This window comes from Sylvia atricapilla, chromosome 1, assembly GCF_009819655.1.
Source record: "Sylvia atricapilla isolate bSylAtr1 chromosome 1, bSylAtr1.pri, whole genome shotgun sequence".
Taxonomy (NCBI): Eukaryota; Metazoa; Chordata; class Aves; order Passeriformes; family Sylviidae; genus Sylvia; species Sylvia atricapilla.
This window is the reverse complement of record NC_089140.1, coordinates 130,685,619-130,703,075: the sequence shown is the minus strand read 5'-3', so window position 1 is coordinate 130,703,075 and position 17,457 is coordinate 130,685,619. Positions and strand designations below refer to the sequence as shown.

Genomic DNA, 17,457 nt, shown 5'->3' with positions numbered 1-17,457 from the left:
CAGTAGCTGAAATCCTGCTGCTGGGAAGGTTCCAGGCACCAGGCTTGGCGCTGCAACTTTTGGAAAAAGATCAGTGTCAAATGTTGCGCAAGGTTTGATGAAGCTGAGACTGAAATATATCTGGGTAGGAAAAATCAAGCCTATCACTGGAAACACAGGAGTGGTTTTGGAGCAGAACATGATGAAATCTTCTATACAAACAAAAGGTAGTTGTACTGGTGTTGCACAGGCATGCTAAAGTCATAATTAAAGTGTCATTTATAACCTTGTCATGGACATGGAGAGAGCTGCATGTATAATAATACACCTGATACACTTGTAATTTTAAAAAGTTACTTCTTATTCATATCAAAGCCCTATTAGATGCTTAAAAGGACTCTAAAACATGCATGGGAAGTACATTTTTACTGGATTGGTATTGTACAAACACAGAAGAATAATAAAATTACAAAGGCTAAAGCCATTTCTCATTCCCTCAGCCTGCTTGCATAATCTTTCACATCTTCCTTCCCCTTGGACCACAAAAACCCCACTTCAAAATACAGTGTGAGTCGTCATTCCAAGTTACAATCCTCAAAATATAAAAATCTTACAAAATTGAAAAAAAACCAGCAATGTGTCTGTAGAATTTGTAAAGCTCTGCTATGAAGTTAGCGGTACTTCTTTGGAATTATAAAATGGCATTAAAATGTCAGAAAGGATATTTAGGTTTTAAGCTTTAGTTTATAGGAAAAATTTCTTTAGGTTAATCTCTTTTATGTTCTCTAGGCATTTCTCCATGGATTTAAAAGCATGACTAGTACCACCTGAATTGTTGGCAGCAGCATTGCAGGCAATCCCACAGTAAAGCTACTTGATATACTTTGAAATTTTGTTTAGATGAACTGTCATAGTCCTGCACTTTGATTTGAAAAAGGTTGCATAACTCAGTTGCAGACCAGCCTGTTCTGCACCTCTGCTTCAATCCATTTCATATGCTGTTATCAGATGACAGAAGATGAAGTGTTTAATTTGAAGGCTTTAAAACACCCATATATCAAAGATTTATTTGGGTTAAATGAAAAAATGTGCTTTAGGTCAAACTGCTTTAGACCAAGAATTAAAATTATTTTTATTTTACACATGTTGGATTTGCTGCATGCAAAAAAAGGCAACAAGAAGTTTCCAAAGACACTGTTCCTAGGAAAGAAGAAGCCAGTGTAGACTGATGTTCACCCTGTGAACACAATTACAACATTTTCAGCTATAGCCCTGACCAGCTTCTTGGTATATACTCATCATTTTGCTAGAAGTACATGGAGACTTTCACAGTAGCTGTAACTCATCACTGACAGACTGAAATCTGGCAGATGTGCACCAAACTAACTATATAATGATACTAGATCATAGTGAAGTAGAAATGGTTAAAGAAACAGGGCCTTCCTCACATTAGAACAAACAAAAAATTCTTCTGAGACTAAATATATTCTTTTACTAAATGCTAAATGTATTCTGTTACCAAATACAGAGTTTCTTCTGGATATTCAATAATGGATTTGAACAACAGTTGGGATTTTTCATTTACCTTATGGAGCTGTGCCCCCTAAAATATAATTTCCCAGATGCAAAGCAGTTTTAGAGGAACAGAAACTGTAAGAATACCAGGAAGAAACACAATCCTTGTTTCCTGCCTACCCTGGCAGAACACTGCAAAGGGAGTGAGGGCAAGACAACCCTAGGGCTTATTTGCAAACCATCAGGAAGGATCACACCCCAATGGCACTGCAATTAACGTGTAATTGCTTGCATTGATTTTCATCTTGTCCCATGTCTGAATATCTGATAATGGTGGATGTGCCCTTCACATCTCCCCTTTGCTTCTGCCCACTCAGAGTGTATTTACGCTGAACCAAATGCAGCAACTTTATGCCAACAGATGTGGCCCTTCCAGGTAAAGGGACAAGAGGTTCCAATTGAGCCATTCGTGCTCAGGACCACAGCTAAGACACAGGAGGCATAATCAGCTTCAAAGTAGATGCAGAACAGCTTCAGAACTTTTTTGAACAGGTGATATTAACTGTTCAAAATTCCTCACAGCTCTTGATAGTTTTTCCCCATCAGTAATCTCCAACACCAATTATAAAATACAAACTAATCCTTGTTTCTAAATGAACTTAACTTGGACTAGCTTCCAGCTGCTCATTAGCATTATGCCTTATACCTAATTTAAACAGCCTTTTAATACCTCATTATTTTGCATATGAAACCTCTAATGGCACTACCTCTGGTCTTCCTTCTCAGTAAATGAAGCAGGAAAAGCTAATTGTCTCTCATCAAACTACAATATATCCAACTTTTATATAGGTTTTAAGGAACTTTTTTCTGCATGTTCTCTGACTTTTAAGCATTGTTTTTTTACAACCAGACTCCTCAAATAGATGGAGAAAATCCACACTAATAACAGAGAAGAGAGTCTCCTCTACCCTACTATTAATTGCTCTTTTTTCTGTCCACAAATCCCAAGTGCAATTTTTTGCAAACAGCAAAACAACTGAGGGACACTAGTTTTGGCACTTAAATCCCTAGGCTGCTTACAGGGTCACTGCATCCCAGACACAGTTGTCAAACCATATGCTCATCTGTACTGTTCAGGCTTTTAAATTTCTATGCATTTATCTCTGTAGCACACATTAATGGCCGAACTCAAGTTCTCAGGCAGTCTAGCTCAGTGTCAGCCATGGGTTTTATTAGAAGTGAATTTACAAGGAAAAGTCACAAGTACTGCCACTGGGAAATGCAGAGATGTGCTCACTCTGGGCAATGTAGGGTAGGATCTCCCAGAGGATGACAGAGAACAGCCAGATTATACTCCTGCTCACAACCTCCCACCAAAGGACTCAATCCCTCTAGACAATGAGCCTGCAGAAGCTCTCCCATGGCTGATACCAGCTATTGTGAAGTGCCTCTGGGGGTCCAACATTATTAATGGAAGTCAGTAGGAGCATGAAATCTACTGCTGAATCCTGGAGACTTTCCTCTACTCAAAATAGAAACTCACTGGCAGACGGTCAGCTTGACCAGAACCCTTTACAGTCTGCCAGCTAACCTCTCCCAATCCACGTGATACATCCTGTATTGATCTAGTGCTTTATTGATGCTCTGAGCATCATGCTGCTGAAGTCAAACATCTCATGAAAGTCCATTATGCCCCTGCCCATCTTTATTGATGAAGTCAGTAATCTTGTCAGTGAAGGAAAATGAGTTTGCCTGCAGGACTGATTTTTCATGAAACTGTGCTGGCAGTCATTAATAATTTTTTTCTGGTCCCATCCATTATCAATTGACTGTCCTCTCAGCCCCAGCCCTTCTGTTATTATTCTGCTTGGTAGCAATGTCAGGCTAATCAGCCTATAATTATCCTGGAAATCCCCCTTGCCCTTCTGAGCACTGACAGTTTAGCATGCCTGAAGTCCTGTGGCACTTCATTACCAGTCCAGAATATAATTTACAACAGCAAAACACAGATGTGTGCAACCAAAGATTCAACACTCCAGAGCAGCAGTACAGATCACAGAATGCTCTGCTTCACCATACCCAATCCCTTCCAAGGCCTGCTCTATTTCTGCTACAGAAGGACCTATTTTTTTTTTTATCTGCAAGAAAATAAAGGGATGTTTTAGCACACATTTCAAGAGGAACAGCTGGTCTTTGCCCTTCTAGTGACTCAGCTCCAAATGTAGCAGCAGATTTTCAGCAGAAGAGCAGAGGCTTTAAAGTGCACATTTCCCAGCCTGTTTTTGTCCCCTTGATGTTCTTGCACAGAGACTAAGACTCATGCTCTGGGGGGTGGGGGGAGTTCTGCACCTACACGGATGTTTGTGCTGCCACAAGAGCAGGGCTGGCATCAATGCAGCAGCAAGGGTCCGCAGGCAAAGGACAGGCAGGAGGGCTCCAGCAATGGCAGTGCCAGCTTTAGCACTCCCAAACCATGGCTGTGATTTTCTCTTTTCCACGTGTATCTCTGAGAACCTTTTGGTTTATTCCTCTGCCTCTCTTCCAGTGCACCATCAGCTGTGAGTGCAGGTGGGCATTAAATAAGATGAACGATAACAGGCTCCTGATGCACCCCAGCTCTCGCTGGCATGACACATTGCCTCTTCTGCAGATTTGTGTGCCTACTTATCTGCCTGCTGTTTCTCATCACCTATTATTTATACTGGCCAGCTTTCCATCCGCACAACAAAGTTCACAGCCAAGCTAATCTGTATTCAGGTTCTCAAGGCAGATTTGCAGTTCTGGCTTCTCCAGAGCTCTGTGACTCCACATGAACCCTGCTGGACACAGGACGTGGTCCTGTGATGAGAGAGGGGCTGGTGGGCTCTACGGGGTTGTGATCACACCTTGTGCACTTATGCAATACTGGCCATAGATGTTTGCCCAAAGCAGAACGAGAAGCTTTGGAGCTTCTAAACGTCCCTAGGACAGAAGCCAAAATATTTTCTAGCAAAACCAACCCTACACTCAATCAAACTCCTGCCTAATTAAATGTGTTACAGCTACTGAATAAATTAAAAGGAGCAACAAAATATCCTTGAAATAGTACCAAAGCCACTGGATATAAACACAATAACTCTGAATGCAAAGGCAATTATTTATCATCCAGTTCTTGCAATATGAGTCTCACTCTAAATGAATGGTGCTGAGAGCTTTCACATCATTGCAAAACTTCTGAGTTTTTCACAGTATTGTAGTAACTTAGTAATGTAGCCTTGCAGGGATGCTGAATTCAGACTGGCAACAACTGAAAGAACTTCTCAAGAACTGCATGAGAAGGATACCATCGGCTAGAAATATAGGGCAAAACTGGCACTTTACAGAGATTTTCCCCCCAAAAGCCTGTGAACATTAAGTGATTTACCAGTTGACGGAGGTAGTCCTGAATTGTGCTGGGATAGACAAGTACACTGATGGCAACCAACGTGTTGAGAGCAAAGTCAAAGATCTGGTAACAGAAGAAAGGGATGATCCAAGCCGCATGTTGCTAAAAAGGAAATAAATAAGAAACTCATCAGCCATAAGTTAAAATAGAGGAATATATGTCTTTCTAAAGGAATCTAAGGAATATTTGACATTATGGAGTATTAAATCAGTTAAAAGAGGTATGACATTCACCCAAAAGGTTTGGCCAAGGCGATTTGGATGCTATACTGCAGTAATATGTGCGGTGCAACTCCCATGACTTGTTACATTAGGAGATTTAGAAACCACACAATATTTTCCCTTTCTAATTAATAGGATTAATGTTGGGACAAACCACAGGCTTGGGAGGTGAATGGGAAAAAATTCCCTTAATTTTGACAAGTACAAGATTCAATTCTCTGAATTCTCCATTTGCTCACTCACATTGAAACTGCAGACAATCAAGACAACTGCAGCAGGGCGCCCTGGGGTACCACTGATCTAAGCAATCAGTTCTGCTGCCGCTTCAACTTCTTTTTTTTTTCCCTTCTCTCAATCTTCAGCTAAACAAGCTAAAGAAGCAGTTCTAGAAAATAGTTTTCCTAATTTTGTTTCTATGGAGTTGTGTAGCTCACTTTATTCGTGTCTTCACCCAATAAAATGAATTACCTTATATGCGCCATACGTAGCCATTGCACAGATCAGAATCATAAGGAGAGAAATTGCGGTGGCAATGCACATATCTGGAAAAGAGACACACCAATGACTGCAGACAAATTCAGAGCTTGGTTCAGTTATTTTGCCACCTCCCTTGTGCAGAGCATCTCAAAGAGCAGGGTGGGAGACGGGGTCAGGTGCATTGTTCAGCCACTGCTGGAAGAAATATCTGGCTTTTGTGGGGAACTTCCTAAATGCAAGAAGCACAGACAGTGCTTCTGTCAGTGCAAGCCTGCAGCATTACACTGTGCTGACACTCACACTAACACTGTGCAAACCACTACAGCCTCTATAAGACTATGGAGATGAGTAGTCTAATTTTTCTAAGGATTTTCAAAAATCAGAAGCAGTTTTGACAAGACTATTTTATTGGTGGTGCTGGTATCTGTAGTCAGAATGTGTCTGCAGTTCTGTGCTACAGATTGTTTCTTCACCAACAGCTGCTGCATAGCATTGCTCACATATCTCTATACTGGAAAAGTAGCAAAACTGGCAGATAAAGGCATCTTACAGCAGAAATAAGATCTTGAAAATTTTCATTTCAACCAAGAATACTACAGAGATACATTTATTAATGAAAATGCATAACTGTTGGGAAAGTTAAAGCAGTAAAGGAAGGAGAATATTCATTAATGTTTTTGATTGGAGGAATTACAGGGCTCCTATCTTTTTCTTATACTGCTAATCAGCTTTTCTTTAACTTTTCATTAGATTTAAGAAGTTCCTAAGCCGTGAGGAGCTGGAAGGAGATCCTGGGCGAAAAAATTACACATTTGGTCTTTTCATGTGCACATCCCTAGATATCATTACAGACCACTGTGAATTTCTGAACTTGACCTTACAGTTTGGGAGTGCAATCGAACATTGTGCCTATTTTTCTGAGGTTAAGCCAGCGCACAAAGAGGACAGAGGACATGAGGTACATAGGACACGGCTTTAGAGATCCCACCTCTGTGGGTATTGGTGAGGCACCTGCTGTTCACATTGCTGTCACCAGCTGCATTTAAACTACCTGCCTAGATGAGGTATTGGAGGACCTCTGAGATGCACAAACATATGACAACGTTCAGGGTGTTCATTACCCTGACTTTGGAAGCATTCAAAGTGTATAGATGACATCATTTCATCACAGAGCTGCCACAACATCTAACTCCAGCACATGGCAAGGAGCATCCCACAGCATGGAACAGTCCTCAACTCAGCTCCCAAGTTCACCCAAGGCTTTGACAGGGTCTGGTCTCACCTGCCACCACCAGGAAGCAGTGCAGGCTCACCCAGGTCATGGCTGAGGAAGAAGGACATGCACTAAGTCTTGTCTGTCATTATTTCCAGCCTACCAGAATGCTCATCCATGTAGAAAACAAAAGACTCAGTCCTTGATCCTCCTGCGCCTGAGGGAACACAAACTTTGCCCTAGATGGCAATAATCCAGATTTCTGCAGGCTCATGCAGAGAGGAACCTGAGATTTGTGAAGCTGCCAGGTGAGGACATCTCCAGAGCTGCTTATGTTATCTGACTCCTTGGGCACTGTACCTCCCAACAGCTGGATTATGGACTTTAGAACCTATGTCTCTCCTTTTCCAGAACACTGCCTGTGTCCTACGTTTCAGGATTCTTGTTCTCTTTCTCTTGCCCCCAGAGTTTATCCTTGTGACTGCATAGGGACTCAGAAGAAGTCCTGTGACAGTCTACTTCCTAATTTAATGGATTAAATCTGAAGGATAAAGTGCCCTTTCCTGGCACTTGGAGAAGCACATTCAAACTACTGTAGTCTGATGAGGCCCTGGAGCACAGATGTCCTTTCTCACAGTAAAAATGCTTGAATCTTATTGTCAAAATAAGCAGGTCTCACCCAGGAGAGGGGCCTGCACTCAGCAGTGAGTTTAGCTCACTCTGGAACTCCCCAATTCCTTCACAGTGGCTTCCGGCAACTCAGCTCATGGGTGCTACACAATGCCATTGGGAGGCAGCTGGGCTCCCTGCTCATCATTCAGGAGGGAATGACATCTCAGTGCATCCAAATTGCTCTTCAAAGGCACCTCATTCTACTCTTAGAATGTGTAGAGAATCCAGACAACCAGTGCAGTGTTTGAGCTGCATTACCTCGACCAGTCTCTAGGTTTTTAAGAGCTGTAAAGGCTGTGTGCTGTGCCTGTTTGAAATGATTTTCTGAATTTTGCCCTCAAGAGGAAGAAGTATCCACAAAACATACCTCTACTAATAAAAGGTACTGCAGCCCCTTAAGACATTTCTGGTTGTGTGGCCATTTACGCTGCCTACATACAACCTGTGAAATCAAAATTATTTTGAATAGACCAGGTACAATTGAGGTAATGAAAGAAGAGAAGTCAAAATGGCTGCTGTAGCCATGAACCTCAATTGAAACTCCTGTAAAACAGGCTCTTGGATCAGTATTTTGATTCTAACCATCAGTTTGGAGGCACTGCTTATGGATTTGTTCTTGATCCCACCCACTTATTTCCTGCATCCAGGGGGAAACTGCTGTCATTGTCATTTGCAGCAGATGCAGGAGTCACAGGTTCCACTTTGCTGGTGACTGGCAGTACTGGTTCAGAGCCAGAGCCCAGCAAACTCTGATGAACTTGACATTGAAGATCTGGTCTGACACACTCATTCTCCCTGTCTCCAGTGTCTCCCTAACAGTGCTCCCCCATGCCAAGTCCTAGTTGGCTCAAGCTAGTTCTTTCTCATTTAAGGCTTCATTGGTTTTTTTGAGCCATGTCAGTTTCAATTAATCAGAATGAAACTAGATATGCAGCACATGAAATGAGAAACTGACAGGGGTGTGTGATTTTTTTTCCAGCCATGCTGTGCTGTCTATGGCAATCATGGCTAGAAGGGCTGTACTTGGACTGCTGAAGAGGTTATCCAGCCTATGGTCCTAGATGGCTTTTTGAGTTTTCTCCTTGGGTCTAAAGAACCCAGTTGAGGGGGTTTTTTTATATTCTTATACCTTGGAGTGACATCGTACTTTCCTGCCACTTGGAAGAGAATATGCTGCTGGGGCTGGGCAGAGCTCCTGTCATGGGGTACTTGTGTGCACAGAAAGCTGCAGCTCGAGTTCCCTTGAATTCACCTCAAAAGTTTTTCCTTGCCTTCCTCTCTCCTCTTGCAGAGGAGACTGATGGTGGCTGCTGCAGGGATAGGGAGGAGCAGCCAGCAAGGCTGGTCCCTGAGCCAGGACACTTGGGTGGATTGATGAAAACCTCAAATCCTCATCACCTGCCCCAGCCCTGGAGCTAATCACTGGCTCACAGCCTTGACAGCAGGGGCCAGAAAGGTGCTGATCAGCAGCCTGCAATCCTCAGGCAGTTTCTCCCACTCTCCCAGCCTTATTTATCCAAGAGCCTCTTGACTGCCAGCTAAGGATTACTGCCTGGCTCTCTCCTCCAGGCTGCTTGTGCAAGTTTCATGCCACTGCTGCCAGCCACTGTGCAGCCTCCTGGGTCACAACCTGCACATCAGCAGCATTTCCCCCCTGCAAAAGAGAGGGGGCAATGAAAAGGAAAGAGTATTCTGCACCTTTGAGCCCAGCACATTTACTCCAGAGTATAAAATTAGAGGGGAAGATGCTGCCCTGAATACCCTGTGCTGGGAATAGATTGGGTTTTTTGCCCCTCTCTCTATCTGGGACTTGTAGTTCATGGGTGGTGTTGATGGACTGGGACAGGAATGTACCTACTCCACCACTTCCATTTATTCCCCAGCAGAAGTCCTAGCCTGCTGTCTGTAGACTTCTTTATAAATTTTTTCTATTTGAATTAATATTTTAAAGTCCTGGGTTCAGCAGAGAGATCATTACATTACTCTCCCCTGCCCTGAGATGTCTGCTTGTCCTGTCTGCCCATCCCAGGGCAGGGACACAGGCAGATTTTGACCTAAGTTGATGACATCGGGGTCAAAGCTGCCCTCAGTTTCTGTAAGGCATGCAGAGGATTTAATCCTGGTTGTCATGTGGCCTGTGAAATATCACACACATCTCTGACACTATGACAGCAGTAAATAAAACCAAGCAACACCCACTACTAGTCTGGGCTGTAGACATGTCAGGATGCTGGTCTGTGTGTCTGAAGAAGCTGAGCAGAAGGCTCAGGCAGAACCCTCTGGGAAGTCAAAATGAATTATACGGCTTTTCCATCTCCTGCTCTGAGATTATTAGTCTTTTAACAGCAGCAGTATTACATTGAGCAGCTCACACATTTCTAATTTTCCCTAGTCCAGCTTCTAAACTCCCTCAGGAAATAATAAAAAGGAAGATGAGACTAAATGGGCTCAGGTGAATATCCAGCACAGGAGGAAGCCCAGCACTTTACCCAGCTCCAAGATGTACCTCTTGGAGAGCCACACAAACCACACACACTGGTGTCTTCCAGCACCTCCCTCTGCCACATGATTAAGTCTTGGCAGACTTTCTTCCCCTTTGCTTCCTTTACTAGAATAGAAGGGAAAATAAACAGCCTAGAGCTTTTTTCTAAGTGTTCAGGTAAATCCTTTCTCTGACTAATCAAACAGGTATTTTGGAGCCTCTGGCAATGCCTCTGGAAGCACAAGAAATCTCGGAATTAGAACTGATGTTGCACCGGTATTTTCAAGCAGTTTGCAAGAGACTGGCTGTGGCTCTGCAGATGGCAGGAATTTTTCTTACTGCTGGAAAAGAAAATTGAAAATTCTCCATAAACCAGGAACATCTAGAAATAAATCTGAATACAAATACTGCGGGAATCCTGGTTTCCAGGAAGTTGAGGGAAACCTGTCATTAACTTCATTTGACTACTGTGACACAGCTGATAAGTCTTTTTCCAGATGACGTTTTCAGATCTTTTATGAGGGATCCTTTTACAGGAGAAAGTGAGTGACAAATTTTACATGTAAACTCTGCGCCTGCATTTTTTTTTTAAATTGGTATTCTTATATTGTTATTCTCATCAATAGTAATGAGAATAATGACTATTAGTATTTGTGTCACTATTATTTGTCATCAGAAGTACATATACAGCTTTGGGAACTTCTTCAGCATAGAAAATTATGTATCTTCCTGTATTTCAAACACATGGTTTCAGTGCATGCAGCTAACCAGAAAAACATTTCTTCTAAAAAGACATAAGTAGGAAAAGAGTATGTGAAAGTTTTTCTAATGATTTACCTCATAATAAAACATTTCATTGCATTTGGACAAATACAGTCATGCTTAAAGAAAAGAAGAAAGAAATTATCTCTTGCCAGCTATTTCCAGTAACCATAAAAGTCAGTAGCTTGATTCAACTGCCTTTACTCAGTAAGGCACCAAACCTGAGGGAGTCAAAGAATAAAAGGAGACATTAATTCAAGTGTTCATTCGTAATTTAACTGCCTGTGAAATGTTCCTTTTACCAAATGGAAATGAAGTTGCTTGGCCCATAAGCCATCCTTTCACAGTATTGCAAGGTTCACTTCAGAAGCCTTGATAAAAATATACAGAAAATACAATTTTCAAGTGTAGATGGAAATCCCCAATGTACTTTATCTGACAGCTACTGCATTACAAAACAGAATTACAATTTTAAAGCCTTGGGCACTGGCAGGCCTCTGATGTTGGCTATATAAAACCACACTGACAGACAGTCATTACCAAGGTTAATCTCTGAGAATTAGGACAAGGCAGTCAGTTTTAATATGTCAGATCCAGCTAGGAGCCCATCTGTATCTACGATGGTCCTTACTTTCTTAAATCCAGTTATATAACAAGATTTTTAGTCGGAAGTTGTAGGTGTGTTTTCAATGAAGACACAATAAAGTAGCACTCATCCCTTATCATTAATTCAATGTAGACCCTCAAGGCATATTTGAATTAAAGACCTTGTGGAAATAAGCATCCCTTAAATGATACCCAGTATCTCTGACACGACAATGGGCAATTTCTTTTTGCATGTGAGGGGCTGTTGCCTCTCCTACAGACATTTCTATTGACTTCAGTAGGAATTAGGAAAGGACTTAGAACCTTTAGCTGTGGACAGGGGATTCTGAGCAGAAAGACACCAGTGTGATTAGCAACAGACCTTGCTTCAGACTACCATGAGAAATGTTGAATGTAACCATCTTGTGAGCAGAAATGAAAATAAACAGGCATTTTTATCAAAATCACATTGAGGGAAAACTTTACTAGATATGAATTGAACGGTTAAACCAACAAACTACCAAAGAATTTGAAAAAGTTAATGGAACAAGGAAACATTTGCAAAGGACAGGAGGTTTTGTAGGGGACATAAATGGCCTAGCTTACCCTTCTCTGAAACTATATTGAACGTCTTCTATGTCGTCTTTCAGTAAGAGAAGGAATTGCTCTGTGTTATTGTTAACATGCCTGTGACTATACAGTTGATATTTGTATCTGCATCTATTGGAGCAGGTTTGTGCAAGTCAGGCCACATGCACGGGGGTGGGGGTGATGAACACATCCAACATGAATGAACACACTCAGCTGTCTGAGCAGCAGTGTGGGTTCTAGAGCATGTGCAGGCACTGGGGATGTGGTGCTGGGAGGTGCAGAGACTCCAGATCTCCCTTTTGTCCTGCAAAATTCCCCTGGGGCTTTCAGTACCATGCTCAGGGATAAATCTCCCTGCCAAGGGCTAGCTCTGCCCCTGCCAAGCCAGGACACAGCAGAGCAGACACATTCATTACTAATAGGTAGGTGGCAGATAAGGTTACTACTAGGAAACACGTTTGAACTATACCATGACACCTTTCTCAATAAAAATACATCTGTAAGATACAAAGGCAAAGCAATAATTTAAAGGACAGTAATTACTGAAACGATAGGACAGTTACATAAATGCTGGAGCAATGAGTGCTAGTAATTAGGGAATTTGTACTTACTGGCATCATCCATAAATTCAAATTCACCCCCTAATTCAGCACTAGTCAGGTGGTACTGGTCAGGATCAGTCAGGGCGCTCAGCAGTATCAGCAAGACCACTGAATTTATAATCTACAGAGAGGAAAAAGGGAAAAGAATGAGTCTGTGAAAGTAATCCATGAAAAACCTCTGGGCAGCATATACCCACCATGTTTCACACCAGCTATGACAGAGACTGTTTTCCAATTGAACAACTGTAGTATTTAAGTAACATCACAATTAATTTCTCTACGTTGGTGTAAACAGGACTTACTTCTTCCCAAAGTGGCAACATGAAAATTAAACAGAATATACATTACATTACCTCTTTTCATTCTGATTCAATTCCACACTGAAAAGATACCGCTGCTCTTTCAGACTAAAAAACATGTTAGCACATCTACCAGTCATTTTGAGATTATTACAAATGGATGCTGTAATCAAGCACTATCAGCACAGCAGAACTAGAATTGTGGACAGACCCTGTAGAATTGCTAGATGATCAAAGAGGAGGTCGATTACTGGAAAATGCTGTATTTTAAGAGGCCATGAGTGAGGGGCTGGTTCAGGTGAGCTACTAATAAGGCCTAGGGGGGTGAGAGGAGGTGGCAATATGAGCCCTGTGTCTGATGCTCTCATTTCTGTGTCATGTGGCACAGATGGACATTCACATCCACCAAGGCCTTGGCTATAAAATGCAGTAAGTGAATTAAATGCCAAGTGATTCAGTAGAAGCAGACTGTCAAGTATCAGCTATGAATGAATCAGAGAGGTAGCCAAGAGCTGTATTTTCAAACAAATCTGAACAAAATGCTCATATCACTTTGAAGTGAAGAGAGCTAATTGCAGAAAAGAAGATTGCTCAGCATGAAATAATGCAGCCAGGCTAAAAGCTTATTCTACGGAACTAGGAAGATAACTGATGAAGAAGAAAGTGGAAAGACAAAAGTTGAAAACAATACGCTTGGAAAAATAGATTTTATTGCTTTGGTTCTCACTTCAAAGTCATCCTAATCTGATCACAGGTTACTGACAGCAACAAGAAGATGTAGAAACACAGGTTATTTCAAGACATAACAGGCTAGAGAATTTCCCAGGTAAGATAAATCCTTTTTGAAAGCTAAATTCCATCAAGTCTAGCTGATACCAGATCTGTTAGAAATCTTTGAAAACTGCTGAGAATAGATTGAGTTCACAAGACAAGAAAAGGGCAAGCACAGTTTATGCATTTTTCAAAGCAGGAAGGTCATGTAGTGAATTTCTAGATAGACTGTGAAGTTTACGAACAAAGTAAAAACAGATAATCAAGCAGTCTCCCCATTAACATTTCAGATTTGCATGGTCACAAGTAACAATAAACATGGGCTTGTCAAGGACAAACTGTAAGTAGTTTATCTTATTTTCCTTCTCTGACAGTCTAAGAAGCCTTATGGACAGGGCAGAAGCAGTAGATTACATCTCTGTATCTTAGCACACCTTTTGACATGAGATTCTCATAAATGAGCAAGAAAAACCTGGTTTGGTTCAATGTGCAGGAAGGCGAATGCACCACCAGCTGCATAGCTGTACTGAAAGAACAGCTGTCATGGATTTAAGGATTCACAACCAGCACAGAAGATATATTGATTAGGGTTTTCCAGGATTGTTGAGACCTGTTATTTCAAGTCACTTGTAACTTCTACCTTTCTCTAATTTGCAGACAATGCCAAGTTTCAAGCACTTTGGGAAATAAGAATAAAATTGTTTCGACCAACTAGAGCAGAATTCAGAGAAGAGAGCACAATTCAGCATCAAAAAGCACAGAGAAACACATTTGTGAAGAACTTCAGAAGAACGTGAGGCAAAAACACTGAGTAAATGACAGCTGTTCAGAAAGGAGTCTGGGTGTTAAAGTGAATTAACTGAACACGACTCAGTGGAATCCCATAAGCTCATCTTTGTGGCTGCATAGTGGTGGGCAGCGCTGCAGAAACCTGGGTATTAGATGCATAAACTATCCTCCCACTTCCCTGCCATGGGCCTCTGCAGAAAGGATACAAACTCCTTCTAAAACGTACAAGGAAAAACCTTGGAGATGATCCTACATCAGAACAGAGACATTTGGAATGTAGGACAGATAGGGAAAAACTGGGTTTGCTCAGCAAGGAAAAGGTAAGGGCAGTCTTTTATGAGCAGAAAGGTGTGGGGGGGAAAGAATGAGGCAACAGACCTTCCTCCAGATCCACTGAGTAAACAGATGTGATTATAGCAAAAGAAAATTCAAGTTAGATAGTGTTGTGAACAATAAGAAAAGAAGCAGATAGAGATTGTCTGGAGGGGGTTAGAGATAGTCCTCACTGCATTTTTACATAGAATAGTTAAATAGCTTTGTGTTGGGAATGCTGTAGCATGATGTCTTGGCCTTCTCTTGGTTTTGAAGACATTAGATTGTTAGGAAAGATGGGACAGAAAGGACTTATGGATATGATTGTCTGGTAAGAAATACTGGAGATATAAAATCTGTGAGTGAAATAGAAAGGAAGGCCAGCTTTGAGATGTAGGCATGGCAGGCAGGAAGACAGTGATTAACTGGAGATAGGTTGAAGGACAGAAAACAAAAGCACCCAAGAATGCAGTCCATCTCCACCCTGCCAAAGCATCAAGGAAAAAGTAGATAAGAGTAGTCTTTAGAGTTTAGACTATAGGATGATGTGGTAATTTAGTAGTTCTCATAGGTTGCATGCAAAGTTTGTAGGTTTTGTATCTTGCACCGGTTGGTCACTGTAAATTAGAATATTCAACACAAAAGGAGAAATAATGTGTTGGAACAAGGTCCTTGCTCTCTTGCCTCTTCACTCCTTCTCTTGCCCACTCTCTCCTTCTGCTCCTTCTACCCCCTCTCTCTCTCCCTCTCTCTTTGGGGCTTCCCTTCAGCAGAGGCTGGTGGCTGAAAGCAGCCCTCTTTACCCACGACCCTTGCAATAAAACCAAGTGTTTCTAGAATATCTCAGGTCTGCAGAGTTCCTTGTCCCTGCCATCCACAAATTACTCTACATCAGACAACTATCAAAATTCAAAGTTACATTCCATAAATCTTACTGAATTTTGACATTATGTATAACTTCATATTGTAACCTAGTTCTTGTTTTATACTCCTTTGTGGAAAGCTAGAAGATATAAGCCAGTAATAAATATGTTACCTAAGAAGAGTACTCAAAATATCCAAGCAATAAGAAACCATAAATGCATAGTGTGTTGCTATTTTAAAGACGTATTTTTTGGGTACAGATATAGCCATGGAAATTTATAAAATACTGACCTACGCACTCTACTTTCTCCTTATGGATATGTCCTGATTCAGATAATATGATTGTCAGCATTGCCTTCAATTCTGTATAAGACATAGAATGTGTTTGCCTGATCTGAAGTCTGCTGCAGTCAGTAGGAATCTCTCTAATGCTCTTTAGTTTATTACTTTTCTGTTCTCTCAGTTTGCTCTCTTGAGATCCTCATAATCATCAGAGCACTTTCCAGCTGTGCTGTCAGCAGTGCAAGTGAAATATACCACGTGTTTGCTCCCTCTTTCTCCCAGAAATGCATGCACAGTTGGGTGTATTGTGTTCATTAGGGTTTTCCTTTTGTTTTGAAAGTGATGTGACTGTTGAATTTTGGGGGAAAAAAAAACAAAACAAAAAAACAAAAAACAAAAAACAAAAAAACAAACAAACAAACAAAAAAACACCAAAAAAACCCACAACACTTTAATGCATAAACTCAGTGTGTTTAAAAAGTTACTAATGTATTGTTGTCCAAGGACATACAATCAAGGACAAGAGCATAAAAATTATTCCCTGTTGGAATATGCAGCTGGTATGTGAGTTGAAATATCCATTCTAGGAAAAGAAAAAGATTCCTGTACTCTTTTGATAGGGCCAAAATTTCCTTCAAGATGTTTTACATTTCTTCAGCAACAAATAGTGTAACAACCAATTAGCAATGCTTAGAAAGCATTTTAATTATGCAAAGTTTCATAAGCCGCTAAACCCTATAACTTCCCAGTGGGACACAATGTCCTCCTCTTATGGATGGAGAAACTGAAACATGTCCACGGCCATACAGCAGTGGGGTTGTAGCAGGATCCTCTCCCTGGAATGAGGTAAATAGCTTGATCAGTGTCCTATTTGCAAAGCTATCAGTAGGAAATGAAGAAGGGGGACTCATGCTGCCTTCAGTGTTGAAAAATGCTGAAGCCAAGTCTGACTCAATCCCGAAGTTAAACATTCTGATGGCGAGATGAGAATGTGGTAGACCTGGTAAAATACATGGATAAAGGAACAAACAAGTGAAGTGACATGGCTGATAGTTTATCTAAAGCTGCTGAGCTGATACAGCTGGCCTGGAGACGTAATGGCTGACAGTCGATCACCTAGTCCCAAACTTGAACAGCAGGGTCTTCCACCATACCCCCTCTGGGAATGCATGGGTGGACACTTCACCTGTGCATGAGGATGCCCTTCAAGGTTACCTTTCAAGGCTGAGTGAAAGAAACTGGCCCATGGTTATTGATATGGGTGAGTAAAATCAATCTGTTAAAATAATTAAACATCAATTGATTTTTTTTTTTGCTAGCTTTAATACAATTGCTTCAATATTGCTTCATGGTCTACTATAACAGTTGGTATAGCTCCTGTACTGTGTAGTAAATAATTCTGATTAAGATAGTTTTGTCTAATCATCATAATTTAAAAAAAGTAATAGATTTATTTAAATATATCTGGTTTGCTATCGTTTATCCTATGGGACAAAGTTGTATTATTCAGGTTCCATTATACCAACATAATCCTTTAGACATAAACTGTGGACAAAGTTTGGGATTAAGACTGGATCCAGCCATACCCAGACTCCTCTATGAGGAGTTTAAAAACCA

General features: G+C 41.2%; 1 protein-coding gene across 2 annotated transcripts in view; it reads right to left on the bottom strand.

Moving 5' to 3' along the window:
• Positions 1-17,457, bottom strand: part of LAPTM4B (lysosomal protein transmembrane 4 beta) — a 60,900-nt gene that overhangs the window by 29,246 nt on the left and 14,197 nt on the right. For both annotated transcript variants that reach the window (XM_066334076.1, XM_066334085.1), the window contains exons 2-4: positions 12,533-12,644; positions 5,608-5,681; positions 4,898-5,020 (exon numbers count right to left, since the gene is read on the bottom strand). In XM_066334076.1, the coding sequence (XP_066190173.1) occupies positions 4,898-5,020; positions 5,608-5,681; positions 12,533-12,644 (309 nt within the window). The remainder of the gene's footprint in view (positions 1-4,897; positions 5,021-5,607; positions 5,682-12,532; positions 12,645-17,457) is intronic.